Here is a 23,803-nt window from a genome sequence, read left to right as displayed (position 1 = left end):
TATATTTTTGAGTCAATTTACAACCTAAATTTGTAAATATTTTTCAAAAGTCTTTGTCAGAATGTTTTCAGTCTTTAATATGATGAAGAATATAACCAAATAATTAGAAAATGTGATTAAAATATACACCTTTCCCCGCAAACTAATGAGAGAAACTCTATTTATCAATGCCTTTTGTTGACCTGTTTACACAGGATTTAATTATTAAATGACTGTTTGGGGTTACGTTAAGATTTACAATGTAAATATTTATTAAAAAATGTAATTATTTTATTTAAAAAGATAATATTTAAGGGAAACGTTTTTATTATACACCAACCATTATAATTAATAACAAATAATTATGAAAAGGAATGCACGTCATTTCATGATAGACATTACAAAATTTACACACAATCTTTAACAGATCTGTGACTTAGGATTTTTGCATTCCTTCAAAATAGTTGCATGCCATTCACATTATCACAGTTGTACAACTTCATTACATGAGACAGTCTTGGATTAAAGCCGTAAAGTACGGGAAAAAGTAACATAAAATTATGACGTCATAACGGATCTAGCACCAAACAGACAGACTAAACTCATTTACTCGATATGACGTTATACGATGTAGGTTAGACTACGTTAATGCAATTACACGGGAGATTTCTACAATACTGCAACATACAGTAGGGGAGGGGAAGGGGGACAAAAATCACCTTCAGGTTAAAATTTCTATACAAAATTTACAGCAAAAGACTCTACTCAACTCCTTTAAAAAAGTGTGATCCTCCCCTATTCCTTGTACTACGGACCGGTAGATAATATTTTCCATCGCAGAATTATCTTGTAGTTAAGATCACGGATGTTGAAATGATTAGAGCGAGATGAGAAGAGAAAGGTGGTATGGACCTCCCACCACCACCACCTTCTTCATTTTGTAATATTTTTAAGGGGGCTTTTAAATTGTCTTTGCTTGTCAATCTCCCCTATCCCCGATTACGAAAATGATGCTAGCAGCTGAAGCACCTTATCATTAATAAATTTAGCATTTTTTTATAGTAAGGGTTTTTTTTTGGGGGGGGGGGGTTACAGCTGCTCGAGAAAACAAGGGGGATTCTACCTTTTTTCTTGATCGATTTCATAACAAGTGCCTTTGCTAGTTTCATTCATACTCAGAACGTATCCCCTTAAGAAATAATATAAACAAAACCTTAAGGCATTGCCAAATAATAATTCCGCAAAAACAAAAACTGGCTTTTAAAAATTATATTTTCGTAAGGGGTAAATATATATAAACATATAAAAAGGAGGTGACAACAAAGTAAAATATGTTTTGATTCTGAACACATTAATTAAAGTGTAAGTTTTCTATTGTTTAGTATTGTGTGCGGGGGTACTCACTTCTCGCACGGACAGCCAGCATTGCGGCTCGGAGACGATCTTGTCTGAGTTGATGATCAAAAGTAAATGTATAGGTGTTTTACATCGATATAATTTTCATGATATATATACAGACCAAATTCAGTTAGTTTTATCTCTTTTCGACTTTTATCTCTCTATCTTCACGTAATATAATTTCTTTGATTGAAAGAGAGAACGAGTGAAGTTTTGAAATAAAGTTCATTGTTTTTCTGTAAAGTATTATTACCAGTAATCATTTTGATTGTGAGCAACGATAGATATAGATGTTGTAATTTGAAAGTATAGTTTTATTATTTTTATGATCAGCTATTGTCTCGAGATTAATTACGGCTGAACCTGTGATTATTGTTTTTATACAGGTTCTGATTTGTACATTTAAACATGTGAACCTGCAGACTACTTGCTTCGTGCTTAGTAAGCCTAATTCCATAAATTGGATACGCTATAGCAATTATTACTTGTTTATACGTTTTTAATATACTTTGATAAATTATTCATATTTACTCAAAGAGCCATAGCTGCCTCTCCGACGACACGGCCGACTCAACAATTTAAAAGGAAATCACCTGTTTCTATTTATAGATATACCTTTTCAATTCAAGATCAAACTATGTAATATGGTTTGAGAACGAGCATTATATTTTCATAGTTGCAAGTATGTCAAATGACATTCGTTTAATTTGTTCAATACTCTAATTCTGAGACAAAAGATTTAGAAAATCAATAAAAATAAAACAAGTAGCTATGAATTTACAAACTTTAAAGCTATATATGGCGTATCTGAGCTAAAAAAAAAAAAATAAATAAAAAAATAAAAATAAAAATACGAGATTGAGTGAAGATAAACGTGATATATGTTTTTTACGTTAAAATAAAAATTTTCACCGATTTTGAACTTGAATAACCTAAATCGGATATTGTATTAAATTTCTAATATCTTTGAAACGTGATTGATTTTAATTGTGTAATTTACAGGAAAGTCCTATCTTTATATAAAGTAATAAAACAAATAGAAAGATCTTTTTAATTTTAGTTAAATACGCCATATATGACTTTAATAAAATAGTGTAGGACTGTCTTTTCCCGAGATACTTTCAAAGTGTAATGTGTATATTATAACTTTCTGAAATTATGCATATTATAAAAGGTAATAAAGAAAAACGTAGAAAAGATTCACAAAGAAAAAAAAATTAAAAAAAAAAAAAACATAAATGGAAAAATGTGGGTCTCGAACTCGCAATCACCATATTTACATTCCAGCAATCATACCACTGCGCCAACGAAGTCAATGACGTCGAATGGATAAATTTAAGACAGATTGCTAAATCTTACGATTATATGAGAAGAAAATTTGAATATATATTTTCATCATTTTCAATATGAAGACCACCTTTAACCAAAATTATCTTAATGTAATGAAGTGCAGTCATATCCAAATAAAATTATTCAAAAGTTGTTTTTCTGGTTAAGGGTGGTCTTTAGCAACAGTTTGTCATCTTTAGGTGGATACCTCAATATTTCCTATACACTCCATACAAACTGGATAATTTTCATATTTATCATATGAAGGAACTATTAATATTGAAATATCATTATTGTGTGGTTTGGTTTTACGTATGTATAAACTAATATTGTATGACAAAATTTTGGTTAAACAATCAATTTAAGAAATCACTAGTAGAGTAGGCGATAATGCCTATCAAATGAGCTATGGCTCTTTCTATCTGAACACGATTTTGGTCATTCTGTAATTTGTAAGAGTTATTTCTCTTTTTATGCATTCATGAATTCTGAACATTCACAGTTTGTTAAATCTATTTTAAGTAAAATCCGTGTCGATCTATGAGGACTGCACATAGCTTAATATATTGTTTGATGCCTTGCACTTATTGTGTTTTATGTCTTATAGGGCCAATTCATTCATTCATTCATTGTTTATTCTTGTCTGATTCCTGTGGAACGGGATCCTGATTCCAATAAATAATCGAACCCTTGTACCAACTGTGTTTGTTCTACATCTACAGTATTTAACACGGTCACATAACTGTAAGTGCTAATCTCCGTTTCTTCTTTAACTGATTTGCATCGCCTTTTGTATCCACTAACTGAATTCATTTTTAATTTTCTTTCCAACATTCACAGAAATGTTATGTTCATTTTCTATCTATTTCAAGTTCTTATTCTCTTCATTTTGAAAATATAATCAACATATACGTAACTTTTAGCTAAAACACCCCCCCCCCCCCAAAAAAAAAGAAATGCAACGTAAATATCTATTAATCATGATGTCGATCATCATATTTATATTATATAGTAGGTGACACAGATATTTATATAAATTGACAATGTTTTGAAGTAGTGAGTAAAAGATTCTAACCGATCAGGTGGGCTTACACTTTCTGATGACCGTAATATATAATACGGTCATATGTCAAATATGCAACACTATTCCTTTTTTTATACATGTATGTTTCCAGCCAACATAGTTAGAGTTATCTCTCTTTGGATAAGTGCGATATTTCCAACCAACGATTTACCTACAATTCCAATTTATCGATTTGATCAGAGTTCCCGCCCAGAATCTAACATTGTATATACCTGCAATGTTGTCGTTTTGACACTTAAGTATTCAAATACTTATTTATAAATATTTTAAATTAAATGATTAAAGGTGTTTAATGCTTAAAATTTTACTGAACTTTTTACTTCTTAATTTTTAAATTTTTCTAAAAAAATAAATTTAAAAAAAAATAAAATAAAATTACTTGTAAAAAAGATAAAGCAAATAAATAAGACATTGTCATTTAATTTAATTTATAAAAAGTTGCATTTTTATTAAATGGGAGATAGGCTAGACGTGTGTGTGTACGATTCATATTTCTCATAAATACAAATATTGTTGGATGTACGTGGAATATGGAACGTGGTAAGACAATTATATTTATCTAGTTTAAGAAACAATACAAATATATGTAGTTTTTAATTTTATGTATATGATAACACTGAGGAAGACAACGTAGTCGCTAAAGTTTATTGGGGTTGGGGGGGGGGGGAGATGCTAGCACCACAGAAACCGGGTCCTATGAGCTCCATGGCATGAATATGATTAAGAAGAACATCAAATGAACTAGTGCTAGGTTATGTCTGAAATCACAAATGAGAATAAACTTGATTATCGAAAAAAAAAATAATCACTTTATGCATGTATCTCATGGTTTGATTCAATTTCTTCTGTCACACAAAGTCCAAAACTATTTAAGCTGCTGAGGTAACTTTACGCCTGTTTGAAATCTTAAAATTGTAATCCAGACAAGAAAATGACCTGATGCTTTACAGTATGATTTTATCTTCCATTATGTCTCGCTCAGTGAGAGGAGACTTTGGTTTTGCTATCGTTGTCTGTCTGTTTTTTCTGCCTTTCTGTCGGACACAAAATCGTACTATGACCACAACTCTCAAACCCTTGATTGGAATGGATTCAAACGTTTGTATGTTGTTGTAGATGACCTAATAATATGTCAAAATATTGATTCAAGTCATTCCTAGAAGGTCAAGATCACAAAACGATGAGATTATGAAATCGCATTTTGCAATATCTTTTATTGAATTGAATACAATTATTGGAATGTATTGAAACGAGAGTAAGTTATTGACGATGAACTAAAGGTGTATGATGACTTTCACTCAAGGTCAACCGTCGAGGTCATAATTATGAGTAGAAATATTAAATTAAAAGAGAAAAACCTCAGGTTTTGTTAATAAAAGAACTATCGTTTTTATTTGGTTGATATGTTTTTGTTTTTCTTTTTGTTTTTTTGTTTTGTTTTTTTTTTTTGGATAATACTTATTGCTTAATTTTTTTAATCGTATATACTATATGAGTAAAAGCATAGACCTAAAGCAAAGTAATGTAACGGAGTTAATAGTTGGAATATTAGTGCTCTCAATAAAATTGTGAAATTGAAAACAGTGAATATTTATTTAAAAGTTTAAAAGCAAATGTATCGAAATAAGGAGTTTTTATTGGGAAACTCGAGTTTTCGTTCATGGTCCTTCTAAATCTTCTCCACAGAGTTAATTCCGCAAATAACTAATTATAAATCAGTGAAAATATTGAAAATGATAAAGAAGTTTATAACGGTGAGTGAGCCCGGATATCATCTATTAGATTTTAAAGGTGCACGGTATTAAAGATTTGATTGAAACACAAATATACTAAAAGTAGATGATATTGAAAACAAAATACATGACCAAACTGGGAATACTCTCTCTGAAACTGAGTGAAATATGTTGCAATATTGATTTCGTATGTTTGAGCCGATAGAAGAGAATGAGAAAACGTAAGCTTATTCACCGTGTTACTGTAGTTGGCATTGTTTTACTCTAAACAATCTCTAGACTGGTCTTGTGCGATAGAGACAGGCAAATCTTCCATGCAGAGTTGTCGTTCGTTTCTATCTTCCTCTACAAGATTTCGGACAAAAGGTTAAAAATTATTTTCTAAGGATTCTTTCAAGTTAAAGTATTAATATTAAATCTAGATACGGGCCCACAGCATCGATTTTAAAAGTTCGGGGCCTCCAAAATAAATTTGACAAGCGGGAAAATAACGTAAACTGCCCAAGTTTAGTGTGGGAGGGGGTTCTCTAACCCTTTGCTTTTTTTTTAAATGCTGAAATTTGCCAGTGTTTGATTGTACAGGAACAAAACGTGGGGGGATCTAAAGGAAAATTTCAATATTAAAACTACTGTAAAAGACTATTCTCAGAAAAAAGTGCCCCCCCCCCCCTCAGCGCTCTACGGGCCGGAAATATACTGAGTAAAAATCTACCTTAGAAATTAAAGGCACGCACTATTTTTCGTGTTTAGGGGGAAAGCGACAAAGGTAAATGTATGAGCTGATGGTGAATGTGTAGCAAATGAAAAATTATATTCGTAACTCATCATGTGTTGTTTTAATAATTTATATCTTTTACACTCTAGAGCTATGGAGTACTTCTTGTAGAAGCTTTTTGCAATACCATAAAATTAATATCTGAAGATTTTTTTTTTTTTAAATTTGAAATGTATGAATAAAAACAAGGAAACCTTCAATTAAAGCAATTTTTAAAATTTCACATCTTTTATAATCGTTATCAATGAAAAATAAAAAAAATATGTCTCTTAACACATGTTGAATAATTGAAAATTGAAAACTGTCGGAGTCAAACATGAAAACCAAAATTCGCAGTAAGAAGCAAGGCTATTCTCTGCTCTTCCTTTCATAAAAAAATAGTCTTGTTCTCATAACTCTCCCCAACACCAGAAAAAAAAAAAACAATGCACAATGAAATAACACAAGTGACAATAGTTTTACCCAATGTCAGTAGTTCAAATCAAGAAGAAATTTATTCAGATAAACAAAGGGCAATGGAACATAACGTTCACCCGATTCATACACTTAGTGAAAAATCTTTCATGCGTGTTATTCTTTTCTGGTTCAGTGCCTTTGAGAAGAATTGTTTAATGAGTCACTATTTAAGAAATTGTCTCCTCTTAAAAGAAGCTTAGTCCTTCTTATAAAAAATAATATAATTAATTTGATCCAAAAATGTCGCACGTCAAATTTAATTTGCTTTTGAAAGGGAGTCGAGAATGATATCGAAAAGGTCACAAAAACAGAAGGACAGACGCCAGTCACATATTTATTTAAAAAAATCACAGGAGCCTTTGGCTCAAATGATTAAAATCAAACACATGTTAATTGATATATGTTAATTATTATTTAACAGAATCAGAATTGATCACAGTTGTAAGACTCGGGAGGACAAGGCCTTTCACGAGCATTCACCACGAAGATAGACCAGGTAGGAATTATATAACGTGGGGTTAAAAAAATACAATCTCCTGACAAAACACAGAACAGTCCATCCTCTCAAACTCAATTGGACTCTTACAAAGTCTTATCTTTGCTCTACAAATATAGTAATTACACTGAACACCCACTTCTAAAAAATGCATCAGAAATCAGGGTCAAGATCACTGGTTCAATGAAAATTTGTGCAAGTCTTTCCCATGAAAGAGAGACATGTCTACTTGTATGTCGTCCTCTTTCAAGCAATTTTAAAAAATTGGTCAAAGGTCATGATTAATGACACAGGGTCAAGAACACTTGTAATTCTTGTAAGTAACCGTTATTTCAAATGCCCCACGTAATTTTAAAACATACATGTATCAGAAGCTGCAGTTAGATAGACGTCGGTGAATGTTGATATCTTAATGTTCCCCAAAACTTTCAGTACAATCTGTAAGAAAAGAAAACTAATCGTGTATACTGTATGGCTGTACGTTTTTTGCAGATGCTGGATTGGATAGAGATATGAGACTTGAGAGTACAAGAACTTTTAGAAATGTTCACGAAGAGATGCTAGGTAACAAACATATTTAAGTAACATTTACAAGTACGTGTAATACAAATCAATTTTTATTCGCGAGAACTTTTTTGGCGTAATTACGCGAGACCGACTGTCCAATCGCGTTAATTTAATTTTCGCGTATATTTATAGTACTAAAGATTGTATAGAACAATAACCGAAATTCGTAAATATATATATATATATATATATATATATATATATATATATATATATATATATATATATATATATATATATATATATATAATATATATATATATATATATATATATATATATATATATATATATATATATATATATATATATATGGCTTATAAAATGTCGCAAAAAACAGTCTCGAAAAAATATTATATCACGAAAATTTGGTAATCTATACAGTATATCAGAAAAGCGCTAGCGATACTACGCATGATCTGAATTAGAGATTGCAAAATCCATGGGAATATATTTATCTTCTATAAGATAACATGTACTTGTATATGTAATGTATCGCCCCCTATCTCTCGTGTTTTTGAGTTTATTTCCTCATGTTCCTGATGGATCTGAATACCTTTCCACTTAAAAAATCTTACTTGCGTGAAAAAATCAGACACATCTTTTTTCCTATGTTTTAGGTTGGGATGACGTAGGACACAGAGTGCGATCCATTATAGAACGTCACACAGAGAGGGAGAGAATGTGGGCGTTGTCTGAGTATCGAGCACGTCATGGCGGTGAGTAAAAATTTTACTGGCATGAAAGTTAGACCTCCGTATCCGTTTCCTACCTTGTCTATCTTCGTGATTTTGAATAGGAATCTACACAAAAATTAGTTTTTATGAAAATATCTAGTCTGGAGAGAGAGAGAGAGAGAGAGAGAGAGAGAGAGAAAGAGAGAGGTGACTTTGAGGGTGTGTGGTACATTCTTCTACCATTGAAATACTCACATTCGAAGAAATTTGTAAAAAAAAAAAAATCATGACAGTCAACGAAGAAAATATTATTATTACGAGCTATGACAGTGTCAAACAGCATATAACTTTAATGCTTTAATGACTTCATGCTACCCAATATAGAAATTGAATACTTTTAGTAAAGTTTTTTTGGGCATATGTATAGTTACACATTTTGTGTCATCTTGTTTTTACAGAGGAATGTCCAACGGTATTGAGATTGGCAAGATTTTTACTCGAACTAGAAGGTAATTAAACTGTTATAAAAGAAGAATATACCAAGGTATATATCTTTATAAACTGTCACTCATTATCAATCTTCGATTTCTTTCATTCAATGGAACAAGACACCATAAGAGATTAATTGGAAGTCTTAAGCACAACAAAGACAAAGGAGGAAGATGCTATGAACCATAATCTATGAAAAGAGGGAGAAAAGTGCCATACTGATTAAATACACATTACCATTAACTAATATATTTTCTGTTATCATGATCGTAATTATGCTTACTTGAAATTCTTTGCTTTTATTTGTTTTTATTTTGTTTTATTTTTTTTAATGTGTTTCTATACGTATGTTATCAATATTCATTTGTATGAAATCCAGCATTCAAATTTTTATAATAAATTTTATAAAAATGTAACTTTGCATATCAAAATGCTCAATTAAATTTACATTTTTAATATATGTTATGATTTCTTGCAAAAGGGATCTTTATGTTCACAGATCCGATTAAAAAAAATTAGTTCGAAAAACTTACACCAGAGTTCGACCAAATTCTAAATCAACAATTACATTAGGAAGCAATGCCAGATAAGACAGTTTCTCTGACTTCCTAAATAGCGATACTGACAATAATGACGATTCAACATTTTGCTAGCCTTGTCACGTAAAATGAGCTCCGTGCTATTGATATTCTGCAAGTTGGATTTTCATGTATCGAAGTTTGCTAGACATTTCATTGTGTCTCAAAATACCATACTGTGTAGAGGTGTAGAGTGTTTGGTAGCAAATGTTGTCTCTTGTGAGCATACTATGCAAAAGACGTGTTTTCTTTATGGAATTCAATCACTAACTTAAACTCCTACTAAAGAACACAGCAATTAATGCATCACAAGATACTTTTTTGACTAAGAAAGTTTTTATTAATTTTTTTTAAAAATAATTTTAAGAAAAAAAATTATGGAAATAAAAAAGATGAGAATAAGGAACAGTGATCGATCTCACAATACAATTCTGCATAAAACACAGGTCCCAGGAAATCCCAGATGTGAGATCAGGTGCCTAGGAGGAGTAAGCGTCCCCTCTCGACCGAGTCTAACCTTGATGAATTTCAAGAGAAAGTTTGCATTTTGTTCCGCTTTGATGAGTTTTTGACGAAATTGCGAGCTTTTTAATTTCTAAGGGAACGCACTTAAGTTTGCTGGTAAGGACTAGAATTGCTCATGCTATAGAATGTTTGTTGACTTTGGGAGCACTTGTTTCATAACCAGAGTCAAACCGGTTGATACTTCTGGAAGTGGGCACGTATATTGTTTCAAATATTTTTAAGCCGCCGGGTGGTCAGAAAGTAGCTCGGTTTGCGGTTCGTTCGGAAAATTTCGAGCTGGCAAATGTAAAGCAATATGGCGGAAAACGGAGGTAAAAGATTTCTTGCCGATGAAATATCCATTTTTTATCATTTGCAATTGTTTATTTTCAATTAACATACAGTACTGAGGTAAAAAGTAATTTTACAACATGTTTGTTTATATTTGCACTACCAACTGTTTTTTCATTTAATTTTGAAGTTACATTTCACTTTTCATCGTAACGAAGCCATGTGCTGTAAATTAAAAGATTGTGCACTGCATCGATCTAGTAAATGTTAAAATGCAAAAATATCCTCTAAATTGTTGTCCTCGTCACTTGAAAGAAAATTATTTATTGCAGCAACAGCACTTTGAACAGTAGCAGCCATTTTCCGGTTAAATTTTCACTCGTTTCAGCGACACTAATCGGGTCAATATGACATGTGATAAAAGTGAACAGGTTGCCGCCTGGATGTCTGAAACAAGTACGCCTTCTCTCTTCATCGCAGGACACAAGACATGTTAGCGAAATGGACATTTTTGGACTTAATTTTGATGTATTTTCTTTAAATAATTTATTGTCTTTCCTATAATTACACGACACAGTGTTGAATTGTATTGCAAGATGTTTCCCCCCCAAACATGCTATTAAAGACCAATGCAAAATTTATTTATAAAAAAGAGACTATGATAATTATTAAAAATGTATTCTTCAAAATTAAATTTATTTTGTATTCACAAAAATATTTTTATAACTCTCAAATTTGTTATAATATATCTATAAACATTTTTCTCTTTTAATAATCTTTAACAATATATGTATATCATTTTCATTATTAATAAAAATTCACTACAAATAATTGTAATGAATGAAATATAAGGAGATAACGAACAGTACTATTATTCAAGCTCAAAAGTCCATTAAACATTACAAAATAGCTCCATTTTAAGTGTCTTTAATATATATTTGTAGAATATTTTGACTAGATTTGACCCCCTCCCCACAAATGTTTGGATATGTCCTTGTATATGTAGAAATGCATAAAATTTAGCAATAAAAAGCTGCTTTCTGATAGGAGAGTGCCATAAAATACGCAAACATACTTCTCTGATCGTTACGTTTATAATGATGAGTGAAAGGTGGACGCAGCTATTTTAATAATACTTTTTAGCATACATCATATATGTCTTTTTTCTCTTTCTAATACAATCTTACTTTATGAATATGTAAACAATTTATTAAGAAAAAAAAACTCTTTTTCCAAACAATTTTCTTGCAAGAAATGCCCCCCCCCCTTTGAAAAAAAAATGGATAGAAAAAAGGCGACTTCATTAAATGATGAAAAGATAACGTCTGCGCAAAGCTGCTTTGCGGGATTATCTAGCCAGCACTGAAGTTACTTATCACTAAAACTGCCTCAGATCTAGAGCGTCCAAGGACTATATTTACTGAGCGCAACAACAATTCCTGGGATTTTTACCCTTTATTTGCCAAAAAATGATCAAACACAACGCTTAACAATTTACGATATCCATTGTCTGCTGAATTTACTACAAGGAGAATTTTTAGGTGTCTACGAAGTTTATTCGGTTAAAGATAAGTGAACAATGAATTCTGTGCACCAACAAGCCAAAAAGAATCTCTTGCTATGGACGCTAATAGCGGCTGCCGTGGGTTTAGGAATTGGTATGATAATTGGGAGATTCGGATTCTGTATGGAGGACGGTGATCAAAATGTTTCCGGAATACCAGAAAGCCTTGTTCAAGATGGAGACCCAACCATCTCTCCCGAGATCATCAGTCAGATTAGGAGTGAAAATATTCGGCAATATTTGCGGTAAAATATTGTCATTTTCTTTCTTTTTAACTGGTTGGCTAAAAAAAAAAATACATAGAATTCGTCCTATTTGTAAATGTTGACAGTTTCAAACAAAATTTAAAACGCATTCTTAAGTACCGCAAATCATGAAAAACGGTGGTGTTTTGGACGTTTTATTATAAATTTCATACGCAGCGTTTTCTTGCAAAGTGGTAGGGATAACACTCCTTCATTTCGGTCTATTTAAGCTCGGCACAGTATTTAAAGACGTGATTTTTTATGGTAGACCATAAATATAAATGCTGTTGACTCGCACATGTATGATTACACGTAATAATTATATAATTTGTGCTTTTACTCGTCATATACCTATTAAGTTTTATGACAAGGATATGTACACTGAATATGTCTTAAATTGTGTCCAAAAATAAATTGTACGTACTTTGTTAATTACTAATTATGTCTAAAAATTAGACAGCACCGCAAGAGAAGAAACATTACCAGATTATATGAAGTACAAAATTACCCATAAGTTTATTTTTTATCTGCCCTACAAAGAATATTTTCTCGAAATATTTATTGTAAAAATTTTGCCGTCAACGAATGAGAGTCAGCCCTTATCCCTTAAATAGTATTTAGACTTCGAATATTGCTTTTTTTTTCGGCTGACCCCCACCCCCATTTCAAAATTTCCGGTTTTGTGATTTACTGCATGAGTTCCAGAATTTAAGGTTAGTTCTCTCTCTCTCTTGAACTCTATCTTATCAATGCAGAATCACGAATTACCTCAGTACATTTCTCCTGTTACTAATTCACTGTAATTATGCAACAGATGATAGGTTTTTGGGAATGAGCCATGAACTCCCTGTCTGACATACAGAACTACAGGTAGATGACCGTATAAATTTGTTCCACATTGCATGGTACCTTTGTACATGTAGCTGAATAACAACATGGGTAACACATAGGGGTGCCAACAGCGCTAACGGATTTAATCACAGTACTAAAAGTACTAAAACTGAGGTTTACATTTGTCACAAACAACGGTCAAAATGTACGATCCTCTATAGGCTATATACGGACTTATGACTTAAGCATACCCTTTCCTTTTTATATGATGTCAAATTGAAATAAATCGGTGTAGTTTTAAAGGCACGGAAAATATCAAGCTTTAAAATAGATAAATTTGATACCATTTAGCAATACCAATGATAAAACACAAAATGTCATTTATAGATATATTTCAGAGATCAGACAAAGATAACATAGACCTTTATGATACTGTAAAAGTTGAAACTTTGACGATGTGGAAACGTGGACAAAATTGACGAATTTCTAATAGTTGTCAAATATTGTGCACTTTTTTAAATAGAGAACTCTCTGAATACCCTCATCTCGCTGGAACAGATGCAGATTATAAACAGGCTAAGGAGCTTCATGACTTCTGGAAATCGGTGGGTCTTGATGAAGCTTTCATCACACCATATGATGTACTGCTTTCCTATCCTGAAACAGAGGACGAAAGCAAGATGAATCGGATATTTGTCTACAATTCTACGAATCAGATAGTTTGGGAGTCCGCTCTGTACGAACCAATTCTGGATCCCAGCGAAAACAAGTCAAATGTTGTACCCCCATTCAATGCCTACTCTGCACCTGGCGATATAAGTTCAGTAAGCCAAAAATACACTTTTCTTGTTTATATTGTGATGTTACACCAGAGAAAAAACAGTCACTTTAAACACTCATTTCAGAGATTAAAAAAAAAGATAGAGTTATGTTCTGTTTTGTTCTTTGGGTGGACGATGAAGATTTCAAATGTGAATGTGTAACTGCTTATTAGTAAATCCATCAACCAAGAACCATAAAATATAAACTTAGTATTCTATTCTTTTACGTTTAGTTGAGGAAAGCTTAAAAATCAGAAATTTGTCTTTTTTCTGTAGATGGACCTTGTGTACGTAAACTATGGACGGGTGGAGGATTATAGATGGTTGGCAAACAATACGAACATCAACGTTACAGGGAAAATCGTACTGGCTCGATACGGCAAAATCTTCAGAGGCGACAAGGTCTGTAACACAGGTGGTTATGCACAGGAAAACCCCCTTCATATACATGTATAATCATTATACATTTTAGGGATTTTACGTCTTCGCCATTTTTTCTTCTTTTCCACAATTTTTTTCTTGCACATGGGTCTAATACTAGTATGCATTAATACATGTAGGTTTAACAGTATTATAAAATTTCTTTGATATTCGTTATGTTCAATAAAACGATTTAGTTATCAGGCTTTTTAAATATGTGTTAGAACAATAAATTATTTATTTTAAAGACCGTCCTCGTGAATATGATCGGGTGAAGGGGTGGGGGGTGGGGGGGGGGGGTCATGTCAAATCTGTGAAAATTTATTTTTACACTAAGTAATAAACATTCAAAAAAATATATTTCTTGATTTAAGGTCAATCAAGCCTACCTTCATGGAGCTATAGCAATAATAATCTACTCAGATCCAGCGGATTACGCTGTTGACGGTGAGGATTCACAGATTTACCCCCACGACTGGTGGCTTCCAGACACGGGCACACAGCGGGGGGCAATATTTATTGGAGGAGATCCTCTTACTCCGGGTTACCCGGCTACAGGTATTTTACTACCATTAAACACGGATAGCATTGTCTATATCGATTTTAAATTACAGGTCTCGTGCTGATTTTACTTAACAGAGAATGCATACAGATTGAATGAAAGCGATTCAGAGGCGGAGCTTCCAAAGATTCCTTCTCATCCGATTGGATATGGTGTTGCCAAAACACTTATTGGGTAACTTATAGGAACATTTTATATCTTTTCAAACACTTCTGATATCTGATATCTGTAATACCATGCATGTATCTATGAATTAATATCTTGTAAAGAAATGACCTCATGTTTATGATATTGATGTCAGATATATGAATGGAGCTGAGGTCCCACAAAGCTGGAAAGGAGCACTCAATATAACTTACAAATATGGCGGACAATTAGGCAACTCTGGATGGTATGAAAAAATTAAATTGTTTTAAGAATTATAATGCTGTATCTATTGTAATATCAATTACGTCATCGGTTTTTCCCTCTTTAGGCGGATAAGAATAAGAATTTCTACGAAGAATAGTAAAAGAAGAACCTACAATGTTTTTGGGATCATCCGGGGAAGAATTGAGCCTGGTCAGCGAATAAGAACCTATTAGAAATTGGAAACGCATGTAAAAGAAAATCTATTACAAAGATTATTTATACTTTAGAAAATTTAAGCACTATGTCCAATAGCAATTTGCAAAATTTCGATTTCTCAGATAGGTATGTGTTGCTAGGCAACCATCGTGACGCGTGGGTCTTTGGAGCAATCGATCCATCCAGTGGAACTGCTGTAATGAAAGAGGTGTCCCGAGTAATGGGAAACCTTGTTCGAACAAGTAAGTTTAAAAGGAACAGTTTTCCTTAAACGTTCTACTGATAATTTAGCTGGAAATTATACGTGCAATTTAGAATTACCATTTTATGGCAAAATATATTTTTGCTAAATCTTTCGAAATTTGTACCAAGGCAAGGGGCATTTTATGTATAGATATATAGGCCTATATATACTAGTCTACTACTTTGGGGAATCTTGAATTGGGTTTTTTTTCAAATCATGTCCTTGCAGACAGGTGGCGCCCGCGGAGAACGATTGTTTTCTGTAGCTGGGGTGCGGAAGAATATGGACTTATTGGATCTACAGAATGGATAGAGGTGAAATACCTACATTTTTTAATATGAAAATCATAGCTTTTGCTAAAAAAAAAAACACAGTTCCATTGAAAATGAAATTTATTCTATCTCTACTAAATCAGCAATATGTGAAAAATCTTGGATCTCGAGCAGTTGCCTATTTGAATGTGGATATTGCAGTGCAAGGTACATTTAATGAATTCTTCCCTTCCATTATTTTCTTAGGCTCATTAATACATGTAGATGCTGATTGAAATTGGTTATTTTTTTATATTAATTAGGTAATTACTCTCTTCGGTCGCTTGGTACACCTCTGTTAAACTCTGTTATTTATGATGCTACAAAAAAGGTTCCAAACCCGGACGAGCAGGAATTCACAATGAAAACCGTCTATGATAAATGGCTGTCTAGTTTTCCTGATACAGACAATAAACTTCCAAGGTATTTTTCTTGCCAGTCTAACGTTGTCAAAAATATTTTTATTCACGAAAATTACACTAAAGGTTTATTTAGAAATGCCTGATACAGCGTATACTATAGTAAAATTCACTGATTTTTTTTCCGATTTCAGAATTTCTGACATGGGCTCTGGTAGCGATTATGCCCCTTTTATCAAACGTGTTGGCTTACCTTGTCTGGATATTCGATATACATACAATTCAGTGAGAAATTCAAAATAATTCAGCTTTTAGCTCTACTGGTCAGAGACCAGAAGAGCTTACGCGATAGTAAGGTGTCCGTCGTCAATCCGTCTGTCTTTTAGCTCTACTGGTCAGAGACCAGAAGAGCTTATGCGATAGTAAGGTGTCCGTCGTCAATTCGTCTGTCTGTCAGACCGTCTGTAAACAATTTTTCAAATCGCTACCCCTCCTACAGTTTTGATCTGATTTCAATATAACTTGGCACACAAGAAGACTACACTAAGATACATAATATATGTCTATCTGTTTTTGATTTTGATTTTGTAGTAGACTTCACTGAGATACATAATTGTCGTATCTTTTTTTTTTTGATTTTGTTGAATGATGTTGCCATGGTAACTTAAATCGAAATTTCTGTAAAATTGTTTTAAAAGGCTACTCCTTCTACAGTTTTAGTCTGATTGCAATAAATCTTGCCACAAAAAGAGACTAAACCAAGGATCATTATTCTGTTTATTGCTGTTTCAAAGTTTCAAGTCCGAGTGCTATTTTATCTTCCTTTATAAGTACGACCAGTAGAGCTATAGTCTCGTCAGAGACTTCTGGGTTTTTTATATATCTAATCACAATCGCCATGTGTTAGTGGAACAAGAAGAAAGTACGGATTAGTTATTTTGACCTTGTCTTTCCTGATTGTATGACTAAAGTACCTGTAAACTAATTTTACAGAATAAATACAAAATTTCTTCCTACCCACTTTACCATTCGAAGTACGAGACTTTTAAGGTGGTGGATGAGATTATGGACCGCGGTTTCAAGGTAAAATCTATTTCCTACAGCTCATTTTTGAATTAAAGTGAAAGAAATTACAAGAAATTTAGTATATATAAGCGTTGTTACAACGTGAAATGTAATAACAACGCAGAATGTAATAAACTGGAATTATTACATTTTCGTTATTACCTTTTGCGTTGAAATCAACGCAGAATGTAATAACACAAAATGTAATAACAGACTTTTTAGGATTGTTGCATTTTGCGTCGAGATTAACACAGAATGTAATAATGTACTTTTTGATGATTACTTTTTGCGTTATTTAATTTTTGCGTTGAGAGCAACGCAAAATGTAATAAAATGAACATGTAATAAACAAAACATTTTCCTGTGTTGTGTTCAACGCAAAACATCATAAAATTGATTTAAACATATCTTTAATATAAATAAAAATGAAAAGGTATTGTGCCGCAGTGGATGAGTCGGGTTAGGAATATGAAATGCTTTTAAGGTACTTTAAATATAAATTTCCTTTGTTAATGCATAAAGAGCTAGGTTCACTTTATGCATAAAATGGCCCTGTCCTTATATCAATTAATTGACTATCACCCCCTGTCCCATTTTATATATCAACATAAAGTAGAGACTTAGTGCTTTCATTTCCTATAACAAAATTTCTTTTTGAGAATCCAGGTATTGAAAAACAGGCTTTGTGAAAATGTAATGTTCTTGAATTTTGCAGAAAACATGCGTATTTGACTACCTTCATCAAAGAATTAAAATCTGAGCACAGCCCACGATCCAAAAATTAAAACATGTTTTGTGATCTTCAGAAACCGATCTTTCATTATGTAATTGCATATTTTGGATCAGGGGTTGTGCTCTATATGAAATATTGAAAAAATACCTCAACTTTTGGCCATTTTTAAGAGAATTTACAGGATATGGGAAAAATGACGCATTTTATGACGTCATAATGCATTGACCAGAGAGAAAATTACGTCATGTTCAATGGATACACAGTCAACAAGTGTTCAAGTTATAAATACTGCATTCTCAACCAAAACTGAGCAGTTCCAATTTTTCAGAAATTCTCAGGGCCATAAACGGCTTTAAGTGGCTCTTGCTCTTTGTCTAAAAGAATTTGAGTAATTTTTTGCATTGCACGCTTCTATCATAAAAATTGTACACTAAGTATCCACTGAATAACTTGTGGCACTGAATAAAAAATATGTTTTAAAATTGATGGAATTTAATGATATAATTGGTGAATCAAATACTAGTTACTCAGATATACGTGAACACAAGACGGGCATGCCCTTTTGCATTAAATAAAAATTAATTAAAATTGTCATGTCTGAAAGCCAGGAAATAATTTGATCCCTTGAAATGGAACTTGCATTACATGTACATTGTATTTCGTAGACGACAGGAAACGGCTAATACTTAATATTATTATACCTCATTATAATTATTCTATACAACGCGTTATCTGATTGGTTTAAGATTATCACGTGACAGGGCCATAAAACTTCATATTTCCCTGTCATCGTCATGCTTTTCATCATATCCAACCTCTTCGGAGATCTAGTGTATTTTCCCGCAATAGTTATCGTTCGTTGAACGAAAACTTTCGAGAGTAGTAGACGTCAATAGCCTGGTTCACGTTACAAAATTGCTGATGGACTTCTGTAAATTGTTTCAGTAACACTACGTTAAAAACTGAAGAGCGGTGCCGAATTTGAAAGTTTATGGGTTTTTCCAAAGTTTTTACTTGTTTCGGTATAATAAACAATTTATTGCATAAATCTTCGGGAAACATGAAGATTTGTTCAGCCAAGAAATATCATATTCCCCTCGGGCGAAGCCCTCGGGGAATAGGATTTTTCTTGGCTGAATAAATCTTCATATTTCCCTCACGATCATGCAATAAATGTATAATATTTAATAAAGCAATATATAATCATTGGTGTGAATTTCTCAACCTTACTGATAATAAGTGTGTTTTTTACATTTTGCATCGTTGCGTTTTGCTTAATATCGACGCAAAATATAATAACTAAAAAATAATAATCCAAAAAATATCTTATTAAAATCTGCGTTATTAGTCCCCTACAGGTGAAACCGGAGGGGACTATAGGATTCCTCTGAGTCTGTCCGTACGTCTGTCTGTCCCTCTGTCTGTCTGTCAGTCTGTTCCACTTGGTTTTCCGCACTTTTTTTCTAAACGCTTGCAGATATTGAGCTGATTTTCGGTATGTGAGAGTATTTTGATGACTCACAGATCAAGTTTGCATTTCGTTCCGCTTCAATGATTTTGACGGAATTACGACCTTTTCAATTTTTCAGGGTTTTCCGCAATTTTTTTTCTAAACGCTTGCAGATATTGAGCTGAGTTTTGGTATGTGACTTTACCATGATGAGTTATAGATCAAGTTGCATTTTGTTTCGCTTCATTGATTTTTGACGGAATTATGGCATTTTCAATTTTTAAACGGAACCAGATTAAACTTGCCGGTAGGGAACTATGCAATATTCTCAGAATGCTTGTTAGATTTTGTGTTGACATCAACGCAAAACGTGATAACGTAAAATGTAATATTCCTAAAGTTTCTTATTACATTTTGCGTTATTACATTCTGCGTTGATTTTGACGCATGTATTTATTTAACGCAAAATGTAATAATCCCGGTTTATTAGATTTTCGGTCATTATTACTTTTCGTGTAGAAACAAAGTGTCGTAATTTGAATTTGTTTTATCAAATTTGGATATGCAGGAATATGTTTTAGAAAAATAAAAATTAATAAATCAATTTTTGGTTAAATATTTTTATGTTATCTGATATGAAATAATGACAGATTACTTTCGCATATAGCGTCATCGGGCAGTAGGACAAACGTGGGCGGAGTTAGCACGGAACCTTGCCGACTCCCTGATTATTCCTTTCAAAGTTGAGGACTATTCACTTAAACTGCAAAGTCTTGTTAAACAACTTGATTCTGATTTTGGAGCCTTGATGAGGAAAAACGGGATTCAATTAGGCAAGATGGAGATTTTTTTTTATCTTTTACTTTATTTCACTATTAATTGGAAAAAAGACCTCTCTGATGGGTTTTTTTCTCTTTATCTAGAATTGCTATATAACACTTCACGTTTATTCACATCTGAGACAACAGGTTTTCAGAAATCTGTAGATTCCGTGAACAAGAAAGAGTAAGTCTGCATGTCAGTTTGCATCTTAAGATTCAGAAATGTATTTATATCTTGCATTTTTTTTTTAAATTTACCAAAATCATATCAGTTTCATATACCTAATTATATCTAAATTTTTACAGCCCATTCGCTATTCGAAAAATAAACGATCAGCTGCTACAGTTAGAGAGGGCATTCATAGACCCTCAAGGTCTTCCAGGGCGCCCATTGGCCAGGTATTCACACGTTTTAGTCAATAGTCTAAATGGAACTATATCATTCTTATTCTCAAATTAAAAAAAAGGCACAACTTTGCACATCAAATGTTTTCTTTACCAATTTATTCAGACATGTTCTGTTTGCGGAGAGCAGTGTCAATACGTACGCTGGTAGCAGTTTTCCAGGACTGGCGGACGGAATGTTTGAGATAGAGGGAAGTCCAGATGAACAAAGGAGATGGGAAATAGTGAAGAAACATTTTACCGTTATTCTCTATACAATCGAGTCAGCGGCCTCTACTCTTCGGGAAGCGTCCAGATTTATGCCGTTGTAGCAAGGGACAGTGTGTGAAATATTTTAGGATAATAAACTTTGTTTCGTTTTAGAAAATAATTGCATACACTGATGTTTTTGATAATTTTTATTATTTTCTTGTAAATATTCATTTCAGAATCAATGCATGTTCATATGTACATGTTCCTTCTTTTCACGCGTTTTTAGATAGTTCAGATATACAATGTACAGTAAAGTAATGAACTGATTTTTATTTCTTGGTGACAAGTCAACCTTATTTGTCAACTTCCAGCAAAAATAGTGTCCTCTTTATTTCTTATCGTAACTTAGTAATTGGAACAAATAATAGTATACATCAATGCTTCCTTTGAGGTTAAATAGCAGGTAAAAGAAGAGAGGTGATATCATGATACCAAGGTGAAAACAAAAACATTAACAAGCTAAATTGGAAATAGTTTGAAAAAAAAAATACAAATGTAAGATGAAATATTAATTGTATTCAGAGTTCACAAAGAGTTAATGAATTTCTTTATTTGCTACTTGCTTACAAATACCAGTTTTCTGTTCTGGGTATAGAATATCTTTGCTTTGGTCTATGTATCTGTAGAATCGAGTATTGGCAAAATGGAATAGGCAAACTTTTTTTTTTTTTAAACACATATTTTGTTTTGGATTTAGGTTTTTAAACGTAATTTAAAGCAACTTCTTTATTTGATTATATACGCATCCGTACATATACGTATCTTGTTAAAATACTAGTAGGATCACAATTTTTCAACTACCTGTAAAACTATTGGCTAATCCGAATTTCCACTATTTTTCATAAATTTTTGGAAATCTTAGTTATTATTATATATATATTATATATTTCTTTAAGTAATTGATTGTTTAAAAAATTGACTTCATTCTTTGTTCTGTAGTAATGTTTAGAAGCAGAAATGGAGATATTTTCTCACTTACGCGGCCGTTCCGCCAAAAATGTTGTTCCTGCTAGATTTCAGTTTATAATTTCTATACAAAGTTGTTAAAAAAAATATGAAGAGGAGAGAAAAATGTTGTCTTATAAACCCTTTCCATCTTTATATATAAGACATATAAGCAAATATATCTGAATATTTCATTTAGTCAGAAACCAGAGAAGAATCCCTCCTTAAAAGTAAGTTGCATTAATTTTATGACGTCCTAATGAATTTAGCACCAAAAAGCAGAATGTAAAACTCGATCATAAATTAATATTGTTACCGGTATATCATACCCAAATGACACCACAATTAAATGTTTTGTTTCCATTTTTCAAATGGATATCTATTCGATATACATGTATTTTATAAGAATCTTAAAATAAAGACAGCCAGTCGGTACGTTGTTTTATATTTGAACATGTGATCTCGATTGAGCTAATCAGAGAGCCAGGGATGAAAGAGGAAAATAATATACTGTAACGATATTGATGTATATTGTTTGAGATGGATATCACAATATCGATTGAAGACATCTCCTCTATTCAGTACATTAGGTATTTTACCCTTCACATTAGATTGAAGTATATCAGTAAAAACAAGATGTGTTTGTGGAACAATAATGCCCCCGTAATACAGCACATGGGCAAGGTGAAAGTTTTTCAAAAGTTGGTTAAACTCCAAGGTCGAGGGCATGAGGAAACAAGATATGTTTGTGAAACACTGATGGCCCCGTATGCTGATGGCGAAGGTTATTTCTCAAATGCAAGACAAACTCCAAGGTGAAGGACAAGAGATCGAAATATTGGTACGCAAAGAAAGGTTTTGTAACAAGGAATACACCTGTGAAGTATAAAAGCCGTAGCACCAACCATTCAAAATTATTGCCAAGGTTTAAGTTTTTCAAAAGTTGTTCAAACTTCAAGGTAAAAAATATTTGTACCCAAGGAAAGATCTTATCACAAGGAATACACATGAGAAGCATGAAAGCCCTAGCACCTAACATTCAAAAGTTATGGCCAAGATTAAAGTTTTCAAAGTAGGTCAAACTCCAAGGGCAAGGTTAAGAGACTTTGACACAAGAAATACACAGGTATAATATGAAAGCCCTAGCTCAACCATTTAAAGTTATGGCAAAGGTTAAGATTTTTCAAAAGTAGGTCAAGCTCCAAGGTCAAAAATATTTGTCACCAAGGAAATACACAAGTGAAGTAGGAAAGCCGTAGCACCAACTGTTCATAAGTTATAGCCAGGGTTAAAGTTTGGTAATTTTTTTCAAAAGTGGGTCAAACTCCCAAGGTCAAGAGGTCAAATATGTTGGTACCCAAAGAAAAGTCTTGTCACAAGGAATATACATGTGAATAGTGAAAGGCATAGCTCCAACCATTTAAAAATTATGGGCAAGGTTAAAGTTTTTTTTTTGCGTACAAGCAGACTAACAGATTAACAGACAAAGAGACATACGGACAGACAGAGCAAAAACTATATGACCCCCTAATCTTCGATTACGGGGGCATAAAAATGTACCCAAAGAAAGGTATTGTCACAAGGATGCGAAATTTTGTAAAAACCCTAGCACCAATCATTAGAATTTATGGCAAAGGCTTATTTTTTTCAAAAGTAGGTTATGTTATGAGGTCAAAATGTTAAAGAAAGGTCTTAAAATCAGCCTTGAAATATGAAAGCACTGGCACCAACCGCTCAAAAGTTACAGGCAATATTAAAGGTTTTGTGAACAAACAGATTAAAAGTCAAGCAGACCAAAAAGTACGCCCTCAGATCTTTGATTTCGGGTGGCATGAATATTATTTGTCAATTTT

The 23,803-nt window shown here is 32.6% G+C and overlaps 1 protein-coding gene and 2 long non-coding RNA genes across 3 annotated transcripts in view; 2 read left to right on the top strand and 1 right to left on the bottom strand.

The window, feature by feature from the left end:
• Positions 1-8,491: 8,491 nt before the first annotated feature.
• Positions 8,492-23,803, top strand: part of LOC133191991 (uncharacterized) — a 31,484-nt gene continuing 16,172 nt past the window's right edge. Inside the window, exon 1 of the long non-coding RNA XR_009721769.1 lies at positions 8,492-8,535. This is a non-coding gene — a long non-coding RNA (uncharacterized LOC133191991). The remainder of the gene's footprint in view (positions 8,536-23,803) is intronic.
• On the top strand, positions 11,750-22,385 carry LOC133191989 (N-acetylated-alpha-linked acidic dipeptidase 2-like). Its single transcript, XM_061327797.1, has 17 exons — positions 11,750-12,164; positions 13,519-13,819; positions 14,093-14,218; positions 14,611-14,794; positions 14,876-14,972; positions 15,100-15,189; positions 15,274-15,359; positions 15,488-15,607; positions 15,838-15,923; positions 16,025-16,088; positions 16,184-16,343; positions 16,474-16,564; positions 17,273-17,362; positions 20,195-20,360; positions 20,451-20,532; positions 20,655-20,747; positions 20,860-22,385. The coding sequence occupies exons 1-17, from the start codon at positions 11,935-11,937 to the stop codon at positions 21,062-21,064; spliced, it is 2,271 nt and encodes a 756-aa protein (XP_061183781.1). The 5' UTR covers positions 11,750-11,934; the 3' UTR covers positions 21,065-22,385.
• On the bottom strand, positions 13,371-14,715 carry LOC133191990 (uncharacterized). The gene is made up of 2 exons (XR_009721768.1): positions 14,626-14,715; positions 13,371-13,652 (listed from the first exon to the last, which is right to left on the bottom strand). It is a non-coding gene; the product is annotated as an uncharacterized LOC133191990 (long non-coding RNA).

This window comes from Saccostrea echinata, unplaced genomic scaffold (genome assembly GCF_033153115.1).
Source record: "Saccostrea echinata isolate AGI-Se365-2 ecotype Australia unplaced genomic scaffold, CSIRO_AGI_Sech_v1 ptg000025l, whole genome shotgun sequence".
In the NCBI taxonomy this organism is placed as follows: domain Eukaryota; kingdom Metazoa; phylum Mollusca; class Bivalvia; order Ostreida; family Ostreidae; genus Saccostrea; species Saccostrea echinata.
Note: the sequence above shows the minus strand (reverse complement) of the source record. Positions and strands in the feature narration are given on the sequence as shown.

Bases quoted from the DNA above. Each gene is read 5' to 3' on its own strand.
- LOC133191989 (XM_061327797.1), top strand. From the start codon at position 11,935: ATGAATTCTGTGCACCAACAAGCCAAAAAGAATCTCTTGCTATGGACG. The intron at 14,219-14,610 runs GTCTGTAACACA...TCTTGATTTAAG, and splicing joins AAATCTTCAGAGGCGACAAG to GTCAATCAAGCCTACCTTCA. The intron at 20,361-20,450 runs GCAAGATGGAGA...CTCTTTATCTAG, and splicing joins GAAAAACGGGATTCAATTAG to AATTGCTATATAACACTTCA.